This window comes from Mustelus asterias, chromosome 4, assembly GCF_964213995.1.
Source record: "Mustelus asterias chromosome 4, sMusAst1.hap1.1, whole genome shotgun sequence".
NCBI classification, from domain to species: Eukaryota; Metazoa; Chordata; class Chondrichthyes; order Carcharhiniformes; family Triakidae; genus Mustelus; species Mustelus asterias.
The window spans coordinates 47,892,527-47,913,910 of NC_135804.1; the positions used below are offsets into that span (position 1 = coordinate 47,892,527).

The following is a 21,384-nucleotide window of genomic DNA, read 5'->3' on the forward strand; positions in this document are numbered from 1 at the left end:
CCCACCAACCTTTGTGTCGTCGGCAAACTTACCAACCCATCCCTCTGCTTCCTCATCCAGGTCATTTATGAAAATGACAAACAGCAAGGGTCCCAGAACAGATCCCTGGGGCACACCACTGGTGACCGACCTCCATTTAGAAAAAGACCCATCTATACCCACTCTCTGCCTCCTTTGGGCAAGCCAGTTCTGGATCCACCAGGCAGCAGCCCCTTGGATCCCATGCCCTCTCACTTTTTCCAGAAGCCTTGCATGGGGGACCTTATCGAACGCCTTGCTAAAATCCATATAAACCACATCTACCGCCTTCCCTTCGTCAATGTGTTTAGTCACATTTTCGAAGAACTCCACCAGGCTCGTAAGGCACGATCTGCCCTTGACAAAGCCATGCTGAGTATTCTTGAGCATACTAAACCTCTCTAAATGCTCATATATCCTGTCCCTCAGGATCTTCTCCATCAGTTTACCAACCACTGAGGTTAGACTCACCGGTCGGTAATTACCTGGGCAATCCCTATTCCCCTTCTTGAAAATAGGAACCACATCCGCAATCCTCCAATCCTCCGGCGCCTCTCCCATCTCCATCGATGACGCAAAGATCATCGCCAGAGGCTCTGCAATCTCTTCCCTCGCCTCCTACAGTAACCTGGGGTACATCCCATCCGGACCCGGCGACTTATCTATCTTGATGCCATTCAAAGATTCCAGCACAACCTCTTTCTTAAAGTCCACATACTCAATCCTTTCAGTCCACCGCACGCCTGCAGTACATCCACCCAGGTCTTTCTCCTCTGTGAAAACCGAGGCAAAATACTCATTGAGCACCTCTGCCATTTCTACTGGTTCCGTACAGACTTTCCCGCCTTCACCTTTTATAGGCCCTATTCCTTCACGTCTCATTCTTTTACTCTTCACATATTTATAGAACGCCTTAGGGTTCTCCTTAATCCTACCTGCCAGGGTCTTCTCGTGACCCCTTCTGGCTCTCCTAATTTCCTTCTTTAGTCCCTTCCTACAAGCCGTATACTCTTCTAAATCCCTATCTTCGCCAAGCTCTCTGAGCCTTTTGTACGCTTTCCTTTTCTTCTCGACTAGGTCCCGCACAGCTTTCGTGCACCACGGTTCCTTTAACTGACCAACACCTCCCTGTCTGCTCGGAACGTTGTCCTGTAGAACTCTAGACATTGCTTTGAAACAATATCTAAATTTATTAAAACTGGAGGTTGCATACAGCAAGTGTGAAATGCATAAACATTTAAAATGTCTTGCTCTATGCAGGTTTTTGAGCTATCATACTTTGGTTGAAGTTTAGTGTGATTCCTGTCATAGAAATACTTCTACAGATATGACACTACACATTGCCCTTGCTCACCTGCAATGCAGCTTCAGCTTCCTCCAGTGCCGGTCTGGCAGCTTCAAGTTTTTGCTCAGCCACAGCCTTATCTGCAGATATACTGTCCACAATCGCCTGAGCTCGGTCTTTCACCCTTTGTACTTCCATTTTCACTTTCTCTGAGGCCTGAGCCTTCAGAGTCACCTCTTTCAGCACCTATCAAACAACAGTTTATAAATTCTGAAGGGGGAGGGGAAACAGTCACAAGTCGTGGTGCACATTGGTACCAATGACATAGGTAAGAGAAGGGACGGGGATTTAAAGCAGGAATTTCTGGAGCTGGGCTGGAAGCTGAGAGCCAAGACGAAACATGTGGTCATCTCTGGTACGTTGCCGGTACCACGTGATAGCGAGTTGAGGAACAGGGAGAGAGTGCAGTTAAATATGTGGTTGCAGGGATGGTGTAGGAGGGAGGGTTTCAGATACGTGGATAATTGGAACACGTTCTGGGGAAGGTGGGACCTGTACAAACAGGACGGGGTGCACCTGAACCAGAGGGGCACCAATATCCTCGGAGGGAAATTTGTTACGGCTCTTCAGGGGGGTTTAAACTAATTTGTCAGGGGAGTGGGAAAGGGAGTTGTAGTCCAGAAGTCAGTGAGGGTGGTGAGGTATTGGGGAAGGTATCAGGGTCAAGGGTGGGTACTGGTAGACAGGAAGGTGGGTTGAAGTGTGTCTACTTCAATGCAAGGAGCATCCGGAACAAGGTAGATGAACTTGGGGCGTGGATTGGTACTTGGGACTACGATGTTGTGGCCATTACGGAGACGTGGGTAGAACAAGGACAGGAATGGTTGTTGGACGTTCCGGGGTATAGATGTTTCACTAAGTGTAGGGAAGCTGGTAAAAGAGGTGGAGGAGTGGCATTGTTAATCAAGGATAGTTTAACGGCTGCGGAAAGGCACTTCGTGGGGGATCTGCACACTGAGGTAATATGGGCTGAAGTTATAAATAGGAAAGGAGCGGTCACGTTGCTAGGAGTTTACTATAGGCCCCCAAATAGTAATAGAGATGTGGAGGAAGAAATTGCTAAGCAGATTATGGATATGTGTGGGGGTCACAGGGTAATTGTCATGGGGGACTTTAACTTTCCAAATATTGATTGGAACCTTTGTAGGTCAAATAGTTTGGATGGGGCAGTTTTTGTGCAGTGTGTGCGGGAGGGTTTCCTGACACAATATGTGGATGGGCCGACTAGAGGTGAGGCCACATTGGATTTGGTACTGGGAAATGAACCAGGCCAAGTGTTAGATTTGGTTGTGGGAGAGCAATTTGGAGATAGTGACCACAATTCGGTGTCTTTTGTTATTGCAATGGAGAGGGATAGGGCCGTACGGCAGGGCAAGGTTTACAATTGGGGGAGGGGTAATTATGATGCGATTAGGCAAGAATTAGGGGGCATAAGATGGGAACAGAAACTGTCAGAGAAAGGAACTAATGAAAAGTGGAACTTTTTCAAGGAACAAATACTGGATGTCCTTGATAGGTATGTTCCTGTCAGGCAGGGAGGAAATGGCCGAGTGAGGGAACCATGGTTCACAAAAGAGGTGGAATGTCTTGTGAAAAGGAAGAGGGAAGCTTATGTAGGGATGAGGAAACAAGGTTCAGATGGCTCGATTGAGGGTTACAAGTTAGCAAGGAATGAGCTGAAAAAGGGGCTTAGGAGAGCTAGGAGGGGACATGAGAAGTCCTTGGCGGGTCGGATCAAGGAAAACCCCAAGGCTTTTTACTCTTATGTGAGGAATAAAAGAATGACCAGGGTGAGGTTAGGGCCGGTCAAGGACAGTAGTGGGAACTTGTGTATGGAGTCAGTAGAGATAGGCGAGGTGATGAATGAATACTTTTCTTCAGTGTTCACCAAGGAGAGGTGCCATGTTTTTCAGGAAGAGAAGGTGTTACAGGCTAATAGGCTGGAGGAAATAGATGTTCGGAGGGAGGATGTCTTGGCAGTTTTGAATAAACTGAAGGTCGATAAGTCCCCTGGGCCTGATGAAATGTATCCTAGGATTCTGTGGGAGGCAAGGGATGAGATTGCAGAGCCTTTGGCGTTGATCTTTGGGTCCTCGCTGTCCACGGGGATGGTGCCAGAGGACTGGAGAATGGCGAATGTTGTTCCTCTGTTTAAGAAAGGGAATAGAAATGACCCTGGTAATTATAGACCGGTTAGTCTTACTTCGGTGGTTGGTAAATTGATGGAAAGGGTCCTTAGGGATGGGATTTACGACCATTTAGAAAGATGCGGATTAATCCGAGATAGTCAGCACGGATTCGTGAAGGGCAAGTCGTGCCTCACAAATTTGATAGAATTTTTTGAGGAGGTAACTAAGTGTGTTGATGAAGGTAGGGCAGTTGATGTCATATACATGGATTTTAGTAAGGCGTTTGATAAGGTCCCCCATGGTCGGCTTATGATGAAAGTGAGGAGGTGTGGGATAGAGGGAAAGTTGGCCGATTGGATAGGCAACTGGCTGTCTGACCGAAGACAGAGGGTGGTGGTCGATGGAAAATTTTCGGATTGGAGGCAGGTTGCTAGCGGTGTGCCGCAGGGATCAGTGCTTGGTCCTCTGCTCTTTGTGATTTTTATTAATGACTTAGAGGAGGGGGCTGAAGGGTGGATCAGTAAATTTGCTGATGACACCAAGATTGGTGGAGTAGTGGATGAGGTGGAGGGCTGTTGTAGGCTGCAAAGAGACATAGATAGGATGCAAAGCTGGGCTGAAAATGGCAAATGGAGTTTAACCCTGATAAATGTGAGGTGATTCATTTTGGTAGGACAAATTTAAATGTGGATTACAGGGTCAAAGGTAGGGTTCTGAAGACTGTGGAGGAACAGAGAGATCTTGGGGTCCATATCCACAGATCTCTAAAGGTTGCCACTCAAGTGGATAGAGCTGTGAAGAAGGCCTATAGTGTGTTAGCTTTTATTAACAGGGGGTTGGAGTTTAAGAGCCGTGGGGTTATGCTGCAACTGTACAGGACCTTGGTGAGACCACATTTGCAATATTGTGTGCAGTTCTGGTCACCTCACTATAAGAAGGATGTGGAAGCGCTGGAAAGAGTGCAGAGGAGATTTACCAGGATGCTGCCTGGTTTGGAGGGTAGGTCATATGAGGAAAGGTTGAGGGAGCTAGGGCTGTTCTCTCTGGAGCGGAGGAGGCTGAGGGGAGACTTAACAGAGGTGTATAAAATGATGAAGGGGATAGATAGAGTGAACGTTCAAAGACTATTTCCTCGGGTGGATGGAGCTATTACAAGGGGGCATAACTATAGGGTTTGTGGTGGGAGATACAGGACGGATATCAGAGGTAGGTTCTTTACGCAGAGAGTGGTTGGGGTGTGGAATGGACTGCCTGCAGTGATAGTGGAGTCAGACACTTTAGAAACATTTAAGTGGTTATTGGATAGGCACATGGAGCACACCAGGATGATAGGGAGTGGATTAGCTTGATCTTGGTTTCAGATAAAGCTCGGCACAACATCGTGGGCCGAAGGGCCTGTTCTGTGCTGTACTGTTCTATGTTCTATGTTCTATTAAGTACTCATATTAATGTGAAGGATCAGTAGCTAGATTTCCTTCCAACTTTGTAATGTACTAATGTACCTCATTTCTGCACCTTGTTTGTGCCATGTATACAGTGGTGAGAATACATTTTGGCACATCCATCCTAGATGACTGAAGGCCTCAATGTCAATGATGGGGTAAAGGAAGATAAGTGATCCACAAGGCCAGAATTAGAGGGATGAAACAATGGAGAAGATTGTAGTATAAGGGTCTGGCATAGAAAGGGTTAATGTGGAACTAGGTACAGTACTGGCCACAGTGTGATGTCAAGGAACACATGATCCGAGTCTAGAAAGCAATATTGTAATGGACATACACGTGTGTAGCACAGAAACAGCTCCTAGCTTACACCTTGTACTGCATGCATGTAAATAGCTATGAGTAGTTAATAAATACTTACTGTTGAATGAAACAAGACTCCAAACTTCTTCAACTATACATAGCATCCTACAATGAAGCTTACAGAGAAAAAAGGCCGTGCAGAATTTTGAAGATGAGGATGGGAATTTTAAAACGGGGTGCTAATATACATGGAGCCAATGAGCTCAGTGAGCCTGGGGACAATAGGTCAAGGGGGCTTGGAGTGAGTTAGGATATGGGCTACAGGGTCTTTGATGAACTCAAGCTTAAAGAGGCAGCCAAGAGAAAATTGAAGTGGTTTGAGAAATCAGAGAATATATTCTGGCTCAAGTTCAGGTTTGCATCTCACCAGGAATCTGATGAAGAACTATACACAATACAACCTATTAGTTCAGAAAAGTTTTGTTGGGTTTGTGAACTAATTAGGAAAAATTATGCACCGTTTGTCACCAGAGTGTGAACTATTACGCAAGCTCATTGCAAGGATGTGCAGTGGTGTTGTGGAACAGAACAAGAGGCAGCATTCACTAAAATCAAACAACTAGTGACAATAACAGCACTACTAAAGTTATATGACTTCAAAAAGGAAGTCACCTTGCAGTGTGACATCAGCAAGACAGGTCTTGAAGCATGGGAAACGAGTCGCATTTGCACCCCGGGCACTAATGCAAACAGAACAGCGTTACACTCAGACCAAGAAAGATTGCCTGGCTACTGATTTTGCTCGTGAGCATTTCCATTTCCTTGGGAGAGACAAAGTAATGATGGAGCCCGACTAAAAGCCACTTCAAAGCATTTTCCTCAAACTACTACTATCAGCTCCAAGGTGTCAGCAAAGAATGTTACTTCATTTACAGAGATATCATCTGGACGTGACATACAAGCAAGGGAAACAGATGTACATCGACTCTTGTCGAGAGCAGTGCTGCCCATTAAGAAAGTTGAGGATGCTACAATGGAATGCAAAATCATCCGATTCAACATGAAGCAGCAGCTTGACATGATCTGGAAGTCATCAAATGCGCAGAAACGTTAAATCTGACAGACAAGCGCCTTTTTCCAATTCAGAGAACTACCCGACATGGCGCAACCCTCCACGTGCTATATGAAGTGGTGAAGGATGACTCGAGAGTATCAAGGACGTACCTCTGGTCACAAGAGCATGTTGGGCATATTGAGATTAATTGACATCCCAAGATGGCATCTTGTACAAAGGAAATAGAGTGTTCATCCCTAAGGAGATGAGAGGAGATGCTGAAGTACATCCATGCAAGTCATCAAGGAATTGAATCGAGTCTCAGAAAGCCAAGAGAAGTGGCCAAACATATCCAAAGATGTGCAGGTTAGGTGGATTGGCCATGCAAAATTGCCCCATAGTGTCAGGGGGACTAGCAGGGTAAATGTGTGGGGTTACGGGAATGGGGCCTGACTGGGCTTGTTGTTGGTGCAGGCTTGATGGGCCAACTGTAGGGACTGTAGGAATTCTATAATTCTATGATGAGCAATCAAATTAAAGACAACATAGACCAGTGCAGTGCTTATAGTGACTATAAACTTAAACAAGCTAGAAAACCATTGATGATGCATTATATCCCAGACAGACGATGGATGAAATTGAGAGTAGACCTCTTCACTATAGAAGGAACTGATTATCTTCTCACTGGAGGCCACTATTCTGATTACTGGGTGTTAGACCAGATGAGTTCAAGGATGACAGGAAATATAATAGAATGCCTGAAAGCACACCAGTCGGTAGGACATTTCAGACATTGTGATGAGTGACAATGGCCCTCAGTTCACTTCCTCAGTGAAGACTTCAGTCAATTCACAAAAGAATTGGGAAATTCAACACTATACATGATCTCTGCACTTCTCCAGTTGAATGGAAAGGCTGGGGCAGCAATGAAAATCGCCAAAGGAATCTTCAACAAAATCAAGCAAATCTAGCACAGATGCTTACAAGACAATACTTAAGCAGGGAAACACACCAACTGAAGGCATGAAAAGTAGTCACGCCACACACAAGCTACTCTTCCAATAGCAAAAAGCTACTGAAACCAGAAATAGTAATGGGTTCAAGTGAAAAAATCAAGGTGAAATGGCAGAAAGTCAAATTTCATTTTGACAAAACTGCCAAACCATTACCAGAGCTGAGCATTGGACAGCCACTCAGGGTACAAATCTTCAATGCTCTCAACAGCAGTCAACCCATGTGACAACTTGGGACATGTGTAATGAAGTCGTCACCTCAATTATATGCGGTAGAAGTGAACAACCGAATATATGTATGCAACTACAGGCAAATACGACCAACAAGAGCAACTGTTCATTCACTTCAGTCGGACAGTCAGGAGAAGGGATCTCACCAGTTGTACTGAGTAAAGTACTACCATCAATCCTAGAAGTCCACATGTCCCCAACAACAGAAATGGAACAAGTTACCATGGCAACATTTGCAGTGACACCCTCCAGACAAGGAGCATCATAAACAGCCAATGACAATGCAGACGTGTATCATTAAGAGACCTGTACAATTTAAAGACAATGGGTGGGATTTTCTGCCCCCCCAACCCCCAAAGTGTACTTTGTGGCAGTAGAGGCGGCCCATCATTGGCCAGTGGCAGCATCTTCCGGTCCCACTGCTTTCAACAGATTTTTCTGTTGTTCGCACCCTTTGCCACTGGGGGAACTGCAGCGGGGGGGGGGGGGGGGGGGGGGGGGGGGGTTCGCCATCGACTGAACCGGAAGATCCCACTGAGGGGAACAATTGGAGAATTTTAGCCTATGTAAACAATGTAGGTGCAGAGACTGAGGTGTCGAACAAACAGTTGTTGATGCATGAGAACAGTGAGTGTATAGTGGGTCACTTGGGTAACTCACTTACACATGATCATGCATGCAAATGTGTCTTCCGTTAGTTAGGAAAAGGGGGATGTTTGGGTTTTGAAATGCAACAATGCTACAGGTCCTATCAGGCTTGCTTTGGTCATGTGACCCCTGCCATGAGGGATTCTCCGTATACTGCCATCTTACAATCTGTTCAACAAAAATTTCTCACTGAGACAGACACTAAGAAGCACTGCTGTTTTTGCACACAAAACGTGTTGGAACCATTCCAAGTGTTTTGGTAGATTTGGATTGAAACACAGACCCGAAGCTCAATTTCTAAGAGTTATTTCACTATTTGTTGTGAAAGAATTTTTGACAACAATTTTCAATGCATCCTGTTCATTCTTAACAAATATTTAAACCTTTCACAAAGGGAATTAGAGAATGTCCCTTTATTGTACCAGAGCTACATTAACCATTTGTCCCTGGTACCGACTATGGATTTTGCAGCCTGGTGTAAAAGTTGGTTAGAAACAACAGTACACACTAATTGTGGTATTTAAATACAACTGGGACTTTTTTCTCTGGAGCGTAGGAGACTGAGGGGTGACCTTATAGAGGTCTATAAAGTAATGAGGGGCATAGACAAGGTAGATAGTCAATATCTTTTCCCAAAGGTAGGGGAGTCTAAAACAAGAGGGCATAGGTTTAAGGTGAGAGGGGAGAGATACAAAAGTGTCCAGAGGGGCAATTTTTTCACACAGAGGGTGGTGAGTGTCTGGAACAAGCTGCCAGAGGTAGTAGTAGAGGCGGATACAATTTTATCTTTTAAAAAGCATTTAGATAGTTACATGGGTGCGATGGGTATAGAGGGATAGGGCCAAATGCGGGCAAGAGGGATTAGCTTAGGGTTTTTTTTTTAAAAAAATAGGGGCAGCATGGACAAGTTGGGCCGAAGGGCCTCTTTCCATGCTGTAAACCTCTATGACTCTATGACGATGACTCTATAATCATTAGATTCCATCATTAATGAACAACAGATTTCTGACATACTACAAAAATCACACAATTAGTTCTGATTCAAAATCAATATTGGAATATTAGTTGGCACAGATAATTATGGATTAAAAATTGGCCAGAGAATAATATCTTGAATGAACAAAAAATGAAACTGATGCATTGTAACCTCTTTTCATTGTTAAGTTCGTTTCACATCCCATTACCATGTCGGCCTTGTCATTAGCTACTTTAAGTTCCTTTTCTTTTATTTCCAGTTCTTTGCTGAGTGCCACAACTGATTCTGAGGCCTCTTTCAATTTCTGCAAACCAGTCTTCATTCTTTAGGAGATAAAGAAGACACAAACCAGTTTCACTTATGTCTTTAACTAACCGAAAGAATAAAAAACAAATATAACTGAATAAAATGGCTAACCCAAATGTTAATTATAGTTCTCATCTTTGAAGGTTTCAGCAGTGGCTCAATGCTAATATCAAGGTGTAAGACTGAAGCTTATGGGTTCAAGTCCCACTCCAGAGACTTAAACAGAAAAATTTAGCCCGAGACTCTCGTGGGAGTGCTGTATTGTTGGAGGTGCTGTTTCTGGATGAGGCATTAAACAGAAGCACTGGTTGCATTGTTAGATGAATTTAAAATATCTCAAGCACCAGAACAAGAGAAGCAGCTGAGTTCTCATGATGTCCTGGCCAAAGGTCCAAAGATGTGCAGGTTAAGTAGATTGGCCATGGTAAATATGTGGGGTTATGGGGATCGGGCAGAGGGGGTGTACCTGGGTAAGATGCTCTTTCAGAGAGTCAGTGCAGACTCGATGGGCCGAATAGCCTCCTTCTGCACTGCAGGGATTCTATGGAATATTTATCCCTGAATCAACATCATTAAGAAACAGATCGCCTGATGATTTATCGACTACTTGTAGGAGTTTGCTGATAGCAAATTGACTGTCGCGTTGCCTACATTACAACAGCGATGACAGGCTGAATTTTGCCACTTAAAGGCAAGTCCTACCACGGGGCCTAAAGTGGGAGGCTGGCCACGGGACCTGGTCACAGTCAATTTAGGACATTGGCCCATTCCCAAGAGCTGCTAGCCAGTCAGGGGGCTTGGCAGCTCAGCAGCACCATCAGTAGAGGTGGCCATTGCTGAGGCTGCAGCTACAAGAAGAGTGTGCCTCAATGGTGGGACACCCTCCAAAGACAGGTAAGTAAGGTTTGGGGAAGCCAGAGCCTGGCAGCCAGGATTGGTGATTGAAGCACCATTGCCATAAGGGCAGCTGTTGCTCTTGAGGGCCCCGGCCATGGTGCATGGAACACCCATCAGGAAGAGCCCCCCCCCCCCTGCTGAATCTATTGGAAGGCCCCAAGGTTTCACCTAGCGGTCTCTCTAAGCAGTGAAAATGCCCGTAACTGGCCATTTAGATGGCATAATTTGCCATCGAGTGGATGACTAAACCATCACTTTTTCCACCTCTGGCAATATGGCATGGGAAGGGGAGTGGGAAGGCATTGGCACCTCTCTTGACTCCTCATCACGCCATCTTTCTGGCTCTCCCACCTCCCAGCCTCCTGCCAATGGGCTAGGAAAATTCAGCCCTACATTTGAAAAGTATTTTATTGGTTGTAAAGTGCTTTGGGATGTCTTGACGTTGTAAAAGTTGCTATATAAATGAACATTTTTTCGTTTCAATTTTTTGGAAAATACACACAACACATTTTGAAAATGAACAGGGAATGTATATTACGGGATGGGCCAGCTTACTCCACCTTTCTGCCACAGTCTGCAGCTCTGACCGTTTCTCCTGGTATACAGCTTTATATCCCTGAATGAAGGACAGATAGGATTTAGGTGTAACGTGGGTTGACCGCCGAAATCTGTCAATGCAAAATTAAAGCTGGTTATCTCGGTACAATTAATAATGTCGTATTTGTAACAAAATTTTCAGGGGCACAATTTACCACCTGCTTGACATAGTTGCTGCGGAAAACATTTTATGACAGTGTTAAATACATTTAACACAACACATATATTTAACTAAAACACTTACAGATAATTAAAAGTTGATCATTGTTTTATATCTTGTTGTGCTACAGAGGCCAATTCAATGGCTTATACAGAACTACAGGTGTGATTTTTACATCTCAAAGTCATGTATACATTGTATTTACCAAAATAAAATTGATTTCTCTTCTCTACCAACCTAAATGACCATAAGAATGGCTAACTTCATGTCAGATTCTTTTTCAAATACAATTTAATTAAAAATAAATGATAACAACATAAATAATGGCCAAAAATTAAGTTATTCCAGCAAATTTGCAACATCCCTGCAGTGGCTTCAATAAATATCTGGGATAAAAATTAAGGCTAATGCCTTAAGATATTTCCTAAATGAAGGCTCTATGTTGGGTATCCATACTTCACCAGCTAGCCAAAAATTAAACAATGAACATAACTGTAACTACTTTCTGTTGTTAAAGGATCTCTGAGCTTCATCATTTCCAGGTGTTTCAGCAGATCACTACACTGGAAGCTTGGTCAATGATTTCGAAGGTTTTGAAAATATGACTATCCTATTGATGTTAATTGTGCTGAAGGTATCTCCTCCACATGAATTGCTGTCCTTTTCATGTCTACAGGTGGACAATGTTGGAGTGTGAGTGCAACTATGTCATATGTACAACCTACATTGCAGTAAACAATGGGATGGGTTTTACACTGAGGGCAGGCACCCCCTATCGCAAATTTTGGGGGTGAACCCACCTTTGCTAAGTCAGTTCACCCCACATTAATTTTTCAGGTGACAGGCCTTTAACTATATAAATCAGGTCTTCTGTCCATCTCTAGGAGGGCATTCCGCCTCATAGAGCTGCCGGTCAACAGGAGGCTGGCAACTATGGGCAGCACAGTGGCACAGTGGTTAGCACTGCTGCTTCACAGCTCCAGGGACCTGGGTTTGATTCCCGGCTTGGATCACTGTCTGTGTGGAGTTTGCACATTCTCCTCGTGTCTGCGTGGGTTTCCTCCGGGTGCTCCGGTTTCCTCCCACAGTCCAAAGATGTGCGGGTTAGGTTGATTGGCTACGCTAAAATTGCCCCTTAGTGTCCTGGGATGCGTAGATTAGAGGGATTAGCAGGTAAAATATGTAGGGATATGGGACAGGGCCTGGGTGGGATTGTGGTCGGTGCAGACTCGATGGGCCGAATGGCCTCTTTCTGTACTGTAGGGTTTCTATGGTTTCACTGTTGCCTCACAGCACCAGGGACCTGGGTTCGGTTCCTGGCTTGGGTCACTGTCTGTACGGAGTCTGCACATTCTCCCTGTGTTTGTATGGGTTTTCTCCGGGTGCTCCGGTTTCCTGCCACAGTCCAAAAGATGTGCTGGTGAGGTGCATTGGCCGTGCTAAATTTTCCCTCAGTGTACCCGAACAGGCGCTGGAGTATGGCAACTAGGGGATTTTCAGAGTAACTTCATTGGAATGTGAATGGAAGCCCACTTTTGACACTAATAAATAAATACACTCTGCACATCAGCAGTGCCAAGCAGGAATGGTAATCAAATGTGTGGAAGGACCCCCAACTAACACAGGAGTCCTAGGAAGGGGGCAACAAGCCTTTCAGTGACCAGTAACCCTGCTAGGCCAGACGTTGAGCATAGGCCTCTCCTGAAGAACATCATATCAGATCTATGTTGGGATGAGGCCTTTAATTGGGCATTAATTATTACGACCACTGTTGGTCTACAGGTGGATGACTCACCTGACAGCTCCCTGGCTGCCCATAAATTATGAAGGAAGAAGGCACGGGTGTACCAGCAGCAGATGGCACAGTGCCCTAATTTATGGGTCCACCTGCTTGTTTCGTCACCATGGAGAGGCATGTAAAATTAAGCCTAATGTTTCAATTAGCAATACCCTAAAAACCAATATTGAAATGTTCTTATCCATACTATTCAGCTGTCAGCACTTTAAATTGAAAGATTCCAATATTTTCCACCTGTAATTTCTCTCAATTCATTGGTTAATTATCAATTAGTTGGTTGACTCACCTTTCAAAGTACAACACACATTTCTCAGCTACACCATCTTGGAAGGTACCCATACACTCCACCACTTGCTGTTTCACTTTCATAGTGCAATCAATCTCAAATGAGGACAAGAAGTGGTCAGACACTAAAGAAAAACAATTACAACTATTACAATTCTGGTTGTAACTCCAGTGTTTCTCTCAAGGAGGCTATAGCCCCAGGAGCAGGTAGGAAGCTTACTACAGTATTAGTGAGTGCAATTGGTTATGGAGAAGTGGAGGGCGTCGAGTTCCCAATCACAGAAACGGGTCTGATCCCGAGGGATTTCCAGTTGGTCTTTGGATGGGATGGGGGGTCAATGATAAAATATCAAAGATGAAGATCAGCTTGGTGGGGCTGGGGGAAAGCATTCTTGCTCCCCCTGGCCTCAAGCAGTGCTGGAAAGGCATTCACATTTTCCATACAGTAGTTCTCATCTCCCTTTAGCTGTCGGGTTTCCTGAGGCTGGGTAACCCAGCTAGCTAGGGTCACACTGGAATACAAATTAATTGTGACAGAAGAATCCTCAGTTTAATACTTAAATGGTCTAACCACCTCCTGGGAGAGGGTGGTCGCCCATGTCCCTCGAAACCCATAAGTGGGCTGGCTGGAAGTGAGTTGGAATAGGACATTTAATTTTTTAAAACATTAACATCCCATACGATTAAACTTAATCCCTATATCTCTGTAATAGATCTAAATAGATTGGGAGTGCAGTACCTTCCTGCCACAGAGAATGCAATTAATTGCAGCTTTTCAAAGGTTTTTAAATAATGGGACTCGGGAATAAGTGGTCGTGGGTAGTTCACTGGCCTATCATCTTTGGCCCCTGGATCTGAATACAACCCAGATGAAAGAAAAGTCTCGCTGAGCTTTGATAAGAAACCATGAAAGGTCTGGACAGAGTATGTAGGGAGAAACTATAACCAGTGACAGAAAGGTCAAGAACCAGAGGCCATTGATTTAAGATGACTGACAAAAGAAACAATGGTGACATGAGGAAAAAGCGAGTGGTTAGGATGTGGAATGCAATGCCTGGGAGTATGGTGTAAGCGGGCTCAATTGAAGCCTCCAAAAGAAAATTGGATAATTATCAGGAAAGCAAAACCTTGCAGGGTTAAGGGGAAAAGGTGAGTGGAATTAGGTAATTTTGGAGTTGTACAGAGTGTTGTACCACAGGCCACAGCTGGAGTACTGTGTGCAGTTCTGGTCACCTCACTATAGGAAGGGTGTGACAGCACTAGAGAAGGTATAGAGGAGGTTCACCAGGATGTTGCCTGGGATAAGGCATTTGAGCTATATGGAAAGACTAAATAGGCTTTGATTGTTTTCTTTAGAGCAGAGAAGGCTGAGGGGAACATGAGTGAGGTGTATAGGATTATGAGGTGTATGAACAGGGTGAGTAGAGAGTAGCTGATCCTCTTGGTTGAGGGGTCAAGCACAAGGGGGCATAGTTTTAGGGTAAGGGGCAGGAGGTTTAGAGGGGATTTGAGAAAAAAAACTTTTTCACTCAAAAGGTGGTGGGAATTTGGAATGCATTGCCTGGAAAGTTAATGGAGGCTGGAAACCTTACAACCTTTAAAAAATATTTGGGTAAGCACTTGAAATACCATAACATTCAAGTATATGGGATAAGTGCAGGATAATGGGATTAGTGCACCTTTAGTGGTAGCTATTGTTGGTGTAGACTCGATGGGCCAAAGGGCCTTTTCTGCACTGTATGACTCTAGGTGAGATATTTTTGCAGAGAGTTGGCACCGACATTAAGGGTTGAATAGCTTTCTTCTGTGCTACAACCATTCTAGAATTCTATGATTATTTAAATACTGGAAAAAACAAAGTAATTAGAACCATAGAATCCCGACAATGCAGAAAGAGGCCATTCAGCCAACTGAGTCTACACCGACTCTCCAAAAAAGCACCCCATCCAGGTCCTATCCTCCACCATATCCCTGTAACCCCAGGCATTTACCGTGGCTAATCCACCTACTCTACACATCTTTGGACACTAAGGGGCAAATTAGCATGGCCAATTCACCTAACCTGCACATCTTTGGACTGTGGGAGGTAGTCATGATGTGGAGATGCCGGCGTTGGACTGGGGTAAACACAGTAAGAAATCTCACAACACCAGGTTAAAGTCCAACAGGTTTATTTGGTAGCAAAAACCACTAGTCAATACACCTCTTTAACCTGTGCTTAACACTCTCTCCACTCACATTGTCTGTACCTTTAAGACTTGATTACCTGTAAAGACTCACATTCCAACCATTATTTTGTAAATTGAGTTTGTGTCTTTATATGCCCTGTTTGTGAACAGAACTCCCACTTACTTGACGAAGGAGCAACGCTCCAAAAGTTAGTGGCTTTTGCTACCAAATAAACCTGTTGGACTTTAACCTGGTGTTGTGAGACTTCTTACTGTGGGAGGTAACCAGGGCATTCAGAGGAAACCCACGCAGACAGGGGGAAAACATGCAAATTCCACACTGACAGTCATCAAGGTCAGCATTGAACCCGGGTCCCTGGCGCTGCGAGACAGCAGTGCTAACCACTGTGCCACTGCCTTGTCTTCGGTTCCTGGAACAAACTCTGCTTCCGTCAATCACCAACTCTATCCCTCTACCTGGAAAATGTCTGAGGTTAAACCAGGCTATTTACTATCTTGGTGTCATAATGAAACCCTAAAGTGAGATTCTAATCACTTATTTACCAACATGGGTAAATTATGGGGAAATATATAGCACTGGGAGGTGCCTGAAATGAAAACTGTTCCTGTCCCAACACAAGCATACATTACTTTCATCTGTACAAAATTCAGACACATCTTTTTCTTCTTCACCCAAATGGCTAAGATGAGCTTTTCATCTATGACTTGAAGAAATAAAATCATCAACTCAATTCCAAACAGACCCATGTTTAATTTTACAAAACATGTTTTTAAACCTAGCTCCATGACTCACAGCTCTATTTTGGAAATATTATTAATTTCTCCATGAATTGGATTTTCAAAAATAATGTCACAATGGCATAATGGTTTCTGATATCAGTGTTGAAGACAATTTGTGCAGAAAATGTCAAGACTATCACGTTGAAAATGAATCTGGTAATGTTGTATTTCAACAGCAGGCTACTGCATAATTTATTGGCCATTTAATTTCTGTGAAACAATCTTTTTCTGTTTTGTCCCAGGAATGAAGCAATGGTAAAGTTTAATTTAAAATTGGCCTGAGTTCAAATTTAATATTTCAGTACTTAGAAGATATGAGTCTAATTGCAGTCCTCCCTGTCCATTTATCAAGCTAGCTAAATCCTATTTTGCTGATGAATTTGATCGCCCAAAACCTCCAACCACGTTCGCGGCTGGGATTCTCTGGTGCCACTGAGTGAATGGAGTTTGGGCTGAAGGCCAAATTCCCCATTATCACTGGCAGCAGGGGTGGGTACAGATAAGATTGGAGAATCCTGCCGTTGTTTCTCAGTGCCACATTAATCTTTAAAATATCAGTAACTTGTGATACTTTCAAAAATATTTTGTTTCTTTAATATGAGAATTGGCTACCCTAATATTCAGAACAAACTAAAACACACTTACAATGATGTTATTATAACAAAAATACCTCTGCATTACTGCCAGGTGTTAAAAGGTTATTACTTGATTATTGTTTCCAGACCCATACGGATGGCACGGTGGCACTGTGGTTAGCACTGCTGCCTCACAGCGTCAAGCTCCCAGGTTTGACTCTGGCCTTGTGTGACTGTGTGGAGTTTGCATGTTCTCCCTGTCTCTGTGTGGGTTTCCTCCCACTGTCCAAAGCGGTTGAGGGTTAGGTGGATTAGAGATGGTAAATGCGCAGGGTTACGGGGTAAGGCAGAGGGGAGAGTCTGGGTTTGATGCTCTTTTGGAGAGTCAATGCAGACTCGATGGGCCGATTGGCTTCCTTCTGCTCTGCTCTGCTCTTCTAAAAATGAGTCAGTTCACCAATTATTCTGTTAAACAAATTTCACTGAGTTGAGAAAGTAAACGTGATGCCCAGCTGTCTGAAAGTAAAAAAAGGTAAAAAGAGGCTTCCCTGATGTTTCAGTGCAGGGCTTCAGTTGACCTCAGCACCATGGATTTCAGGGGAGGGATAAGGGAAGTTACCAAAATCCTTAATCCTGATAACTCCAGTATCTCTCGCTGGAAAGTGTACATTGACACACATTTAGTGAAAACAAGATGCCTCCTGTGATCAATTTGCTATAGATGAGGATGTAGAAAAAAAGGTTTAAAAAAAGGCAATTAAAAATAATTAAGATTAGCTAAATGATGGAAACCAGGGCACATCAGGTTTTTAATTTTCAATCTTGGCAGCAGTTACATAACAACATAAAAACTAGGAGCTTGAGTAGGCAATTCAGCCCCTCAAGCCTGCTCCGCCATTCAATACAATCATGGTTGATCTCATCTGGGCCTCATCTTGGCCTTCCTGCCTGCTCCCCATAACCCTTTATCCCACTACTAATTAAAAACCTCTCCATCTCCTCCTTTAATTTGTTCAGTGTTCCGGGGTCCACTGCAAAACTATAGCCTCTCGTTCTAGAATGTCCAACAAGGGCAAACATCCACTCTACATCTACCCTTTAGCAAGTCAGACCTTAGTTAGATCTCCTCTCATTCTTCTATGCTCCAGCGAATGTAGGCCTAAAATGCTCAATCTCTCTTTATAAGACAAGTCCTTCATCCCCGGAATCAATCATAATGTCCCGTGTGCTGCACTTATAATCTTACCTGCGATTAGTGCATCCTTTGGCCAACGGCTAAACCAGTCCATGGTGCACCCAGAAATCAGTGCTGGGAATTTCAAAGCTCGATTGCGGAACTTTTCTCCAACTGGTGAAAAACAAAGCACTACATGCAAGTTTTGCCGGACCCGGCTCATAAAGTAATCATACAGGTTCTCATTGGTTGGCGGTCTCCTTGGAAATTCTTGCTTCATTACAAGGGTCAGATCATTGTTAACTTCATCCATTTCATCTCGTGTAAACAGGTTTGAAACCTATATAAAAAAATACAAGTTAAAAATGACTTGCCATGCCAACTCTCTGCAGAAAATTCATCCATGCAAGACCTCAACTGGCTTTAAAGCCTGCAGCCACCTCACCATGGAGGTAGGCAGTATTGACTTTATAGCAAGGTCTATGCTTTTACAGAAAGTTTATGCCACCTTTATTGCTTTTATATATTCGAGGAGAACAGAGAAATGCATTTCACCAAGAAAGGACATCATTTCAAGACGTGGGGAGGGGGGAGTTTTCTCATCCCACCCGCCACGGGAATCATAGTGGGTGGAGAACGGACCATGCAAAATCTTTCGGACTGTGGGGGGAAACCGGAACACCCGGAGGCAACCCACGCAGACAAGGGGAGAACGTGCAGGCTCTGCAAAGACAGTGACCCAAGCCAGGAATTGAGCTCGGTTAATTGGTTATTTTCATTCATCTGCCTCATGGAAACAAAACCACTTGTTGGTTCAAAGCCTGTTCTCCATTTGGTAAGAATGTACATATGGTTCACTTTCCGAGTGGAGAATTCACATGGCATATTCCAGGAACCAATGTACAAAGTATATTGCTACAATTCCTTGGTCCTGCTATTACCAATCTAGATATTGAGTACTATAGATCATAAGGAACATAAGATCCACTTGCTGAGAACTGGCTTGAACTCTGCCGAGGCCTTCTGAAAAGGCAAAAATCTTTGGAAGGGAAGGTAATTTAATCCTTGAGTTGTTGTGGACCACTCTGTCTTATACAGTAGGTTGGAGGAGGTACAGCTGATGCAACTAACCATGTCCTCACAATTGGAGATGGAGTCAATAGCTAAGATGAATGAGGATTCTGCTCAGACCGTCTTACACCAGGAAAATGGGCCTCGCTGAAATCCAAGCTAAAACCTTAACACCAGTAAAGCATCAAACATGAAACGTCATTGTTATAAAATCAGTAACTGAACTCTCACTATATGCACAATCATTAAAGATTCACTTTTGGACCTTTTGTTTATGGTTTAAGAATTCTTTACTGCGTTGTGTCTAAAATGTTTCTTAAAGTTCTTAAATTTATTTCTTAAATTTACCAAAGCCAGTTTTTGCAAGGAACAAGAGCTTCTATGGAATATTTTTCAGTAAACTCCACATTATAAAATGTTCGCGGTGTACAAAAATTCAACTTCCAATCTTTTTTCCTGACATAGATATTATTGTTACATTCAAGAATTGTGCAGTGATATTTTAACATCTAGACCCTCTATGTATAGAAGTGGGATCATTGCAAGGCTGTACATCACTGAGGAAATTTGCAAACTTGGCAGTGTTAGTGTAACATGGAGCAATTTGCAACATGTCAGGACTAAAGATTCTGTTACGTCCTGTAATAACATCACTGCTATTTGATACCTCATTCATCACATACTGTCTTTTGTTGTATGAAGGTTTACTATTGAGTTTCTATCTCTTTCTACTTCTTGTAACCAATATGTTCCATCATGTGGATTTGAACCGTGCAACAAGTCTTTTATAAAGATGTTTAAATCCTTGTTGTAGTGAGCCTCTTTAAATAGTAAAGGTTCAGAGGGTTACATGACCCATTCGGCCAATCGAGCCGAAGCTCACGCATCTTGGGGCTGAAAGCGGGCTCTCCCAGGCAGTCCCAGAACGGGAGTTGCAATAACTGGTTGAGTCTATCTCACTCTCTGTATATAGTTGTCTATTGTTGTCTTTGTTATTCCACTTGGTGGTCGCCATTCTTTCCAAGATATTGCATTGGCGCGCTTTCCATTTGCCATGGAGAACGGCAGAGCAGACACTGTGTATAAGTCTTTGGAAGCAGATCAATTCAGCAGTCAGTGAGTTATCATAATACCTCTATTTGGGAAGCTTGAGTCACTTGACCCTAATCTGGAGGATTGGGTTCAATACGATGAACGCCTGCAATACTTCTTCAAAGCAAACAAAATGGCGGGGGGAGTGGGGGGGGTGGAAGGAGAAACAAAAGGTAATTCTCCTAACAGCCTGCGCTGCCCAAACATACACGCTGATAAGAAATTTGACTTCTCTGGATGCCCTGATACTAAAACCTTTGAAGAACTTATGGCAGTAGTAAAAGGGCAATTTCACCTGAAGCCGTCAGTCATCATGCAGAGATATAAATTCAACTGGATAGCAAGCGCCCCCGGAAAGATGAAGGCAGCTTTTGTATGAGATTGAGACAAACAGCTGAACACTGTAAATTTGGGCCTGCTCTTAATGTGATGTGAAGAGGCTGGCCATACAGAAGAAACTGCTGGCTGAAGCAGAAATAACCTTAAAGAAGGCGTTAGAAATTGCCCTTGCTATGGAAAGTGCAGAAAAATGCATGATGGAACATCAAGCATGCAAGCTGGCAAGGTCCACCAAGTTTGGAGGGAAATGACTAATGGCAGTAATGCTAGGGATTTGGGCACAGAAAAATGGTGGACAAGTTAAGGCAAACCTTCACCACCCATGGTTTGCCGGAGGTGCTGGTTTCGGGCAATGGCACAGCATTTACCAGCGAGGAGTTCCAGCATTCCACATTGTCAAATGGCACTAAACATCTACGTACTGCACCACCCTACCTCGAATGGATTGGCAGAGAGGACCGTGCAAACCTTTAAAACAACCATGAAAAAAAAACTCCAGCATCCCTACGTCCCGATTAGCGTGCTTTCTTATTACCGGAATAACTTCTGCTGAGTTGTGGATCGAACCAGGTTGAACCTGGTGTTTCCAAATTTGGCAGGGAGGGTGGAGGCAAAGCAGAGTGTGCAAAAGAAACGTCATGATTCAACAAAGCCAGAGAGAACATTTGAAGTGGATGATCCAGCATATGCTAAAGATTTTGGGACTGGTCAGAGTTGGGTCCCAGGGGTTGCTGTGGACAGGATAGACCCAATATAGTATGAAGTTAAAGTTCAAAGTAAAATATTGAAGAAGCATTTAGATCACTCGAGAAGAAGGGAGTCGCATAGAGAACCAGTGGGGCGGTCCATTCTGAATATGCCCGTCAGTGATGGTGTTGTGGTTGAAAGCAGTATGGAAATGAGTCAGCCTGAGAAAAGGTCGAGTGGTGTTCCAGTGGGAACTGGAAAAGTGATCCGTTACA

The 21,384-nt window shown here is 43.8% G+C and overlaps 1 protein-coding gene across 1 annotated transcript in view; it reads right to left on the reverse strand.

Moving 5' to 3' along the window:
* LOC144493103 (dynein axonemal heavy chain 5-like) overlaps nt 1-21,384 on the reverse strand; it is a 214,417-nt gene that overhangs the window by 59,046 nt on the left and 133,987 nt on the right. Inside the window, exons 56-60 of the mRNA XM_078212005.1 lie at nt 17,993-18,260; nt 13,204-13,327; nt 10,923-11,030; nt 9,368-9,482; nt 1,373-1,549 (exon numbers count right to left, since the gene is read on the reverse strand). Of these exons, the coding sequence (XP_078068131.1) occupies nt 1,373-1,549; nt 9,368-9,482; nt 10,923-11,030; nt 13,204-13,327; nt 17,993-18,260 (792 nt within the window). The remainder of the gene's footprint in view (nt 1-1,372; nt 1,550-9,367; nt 9,483-10,922; nt 11,031-13,203; nt 13,328-17,992; nt 18,261-21,384) is intronic.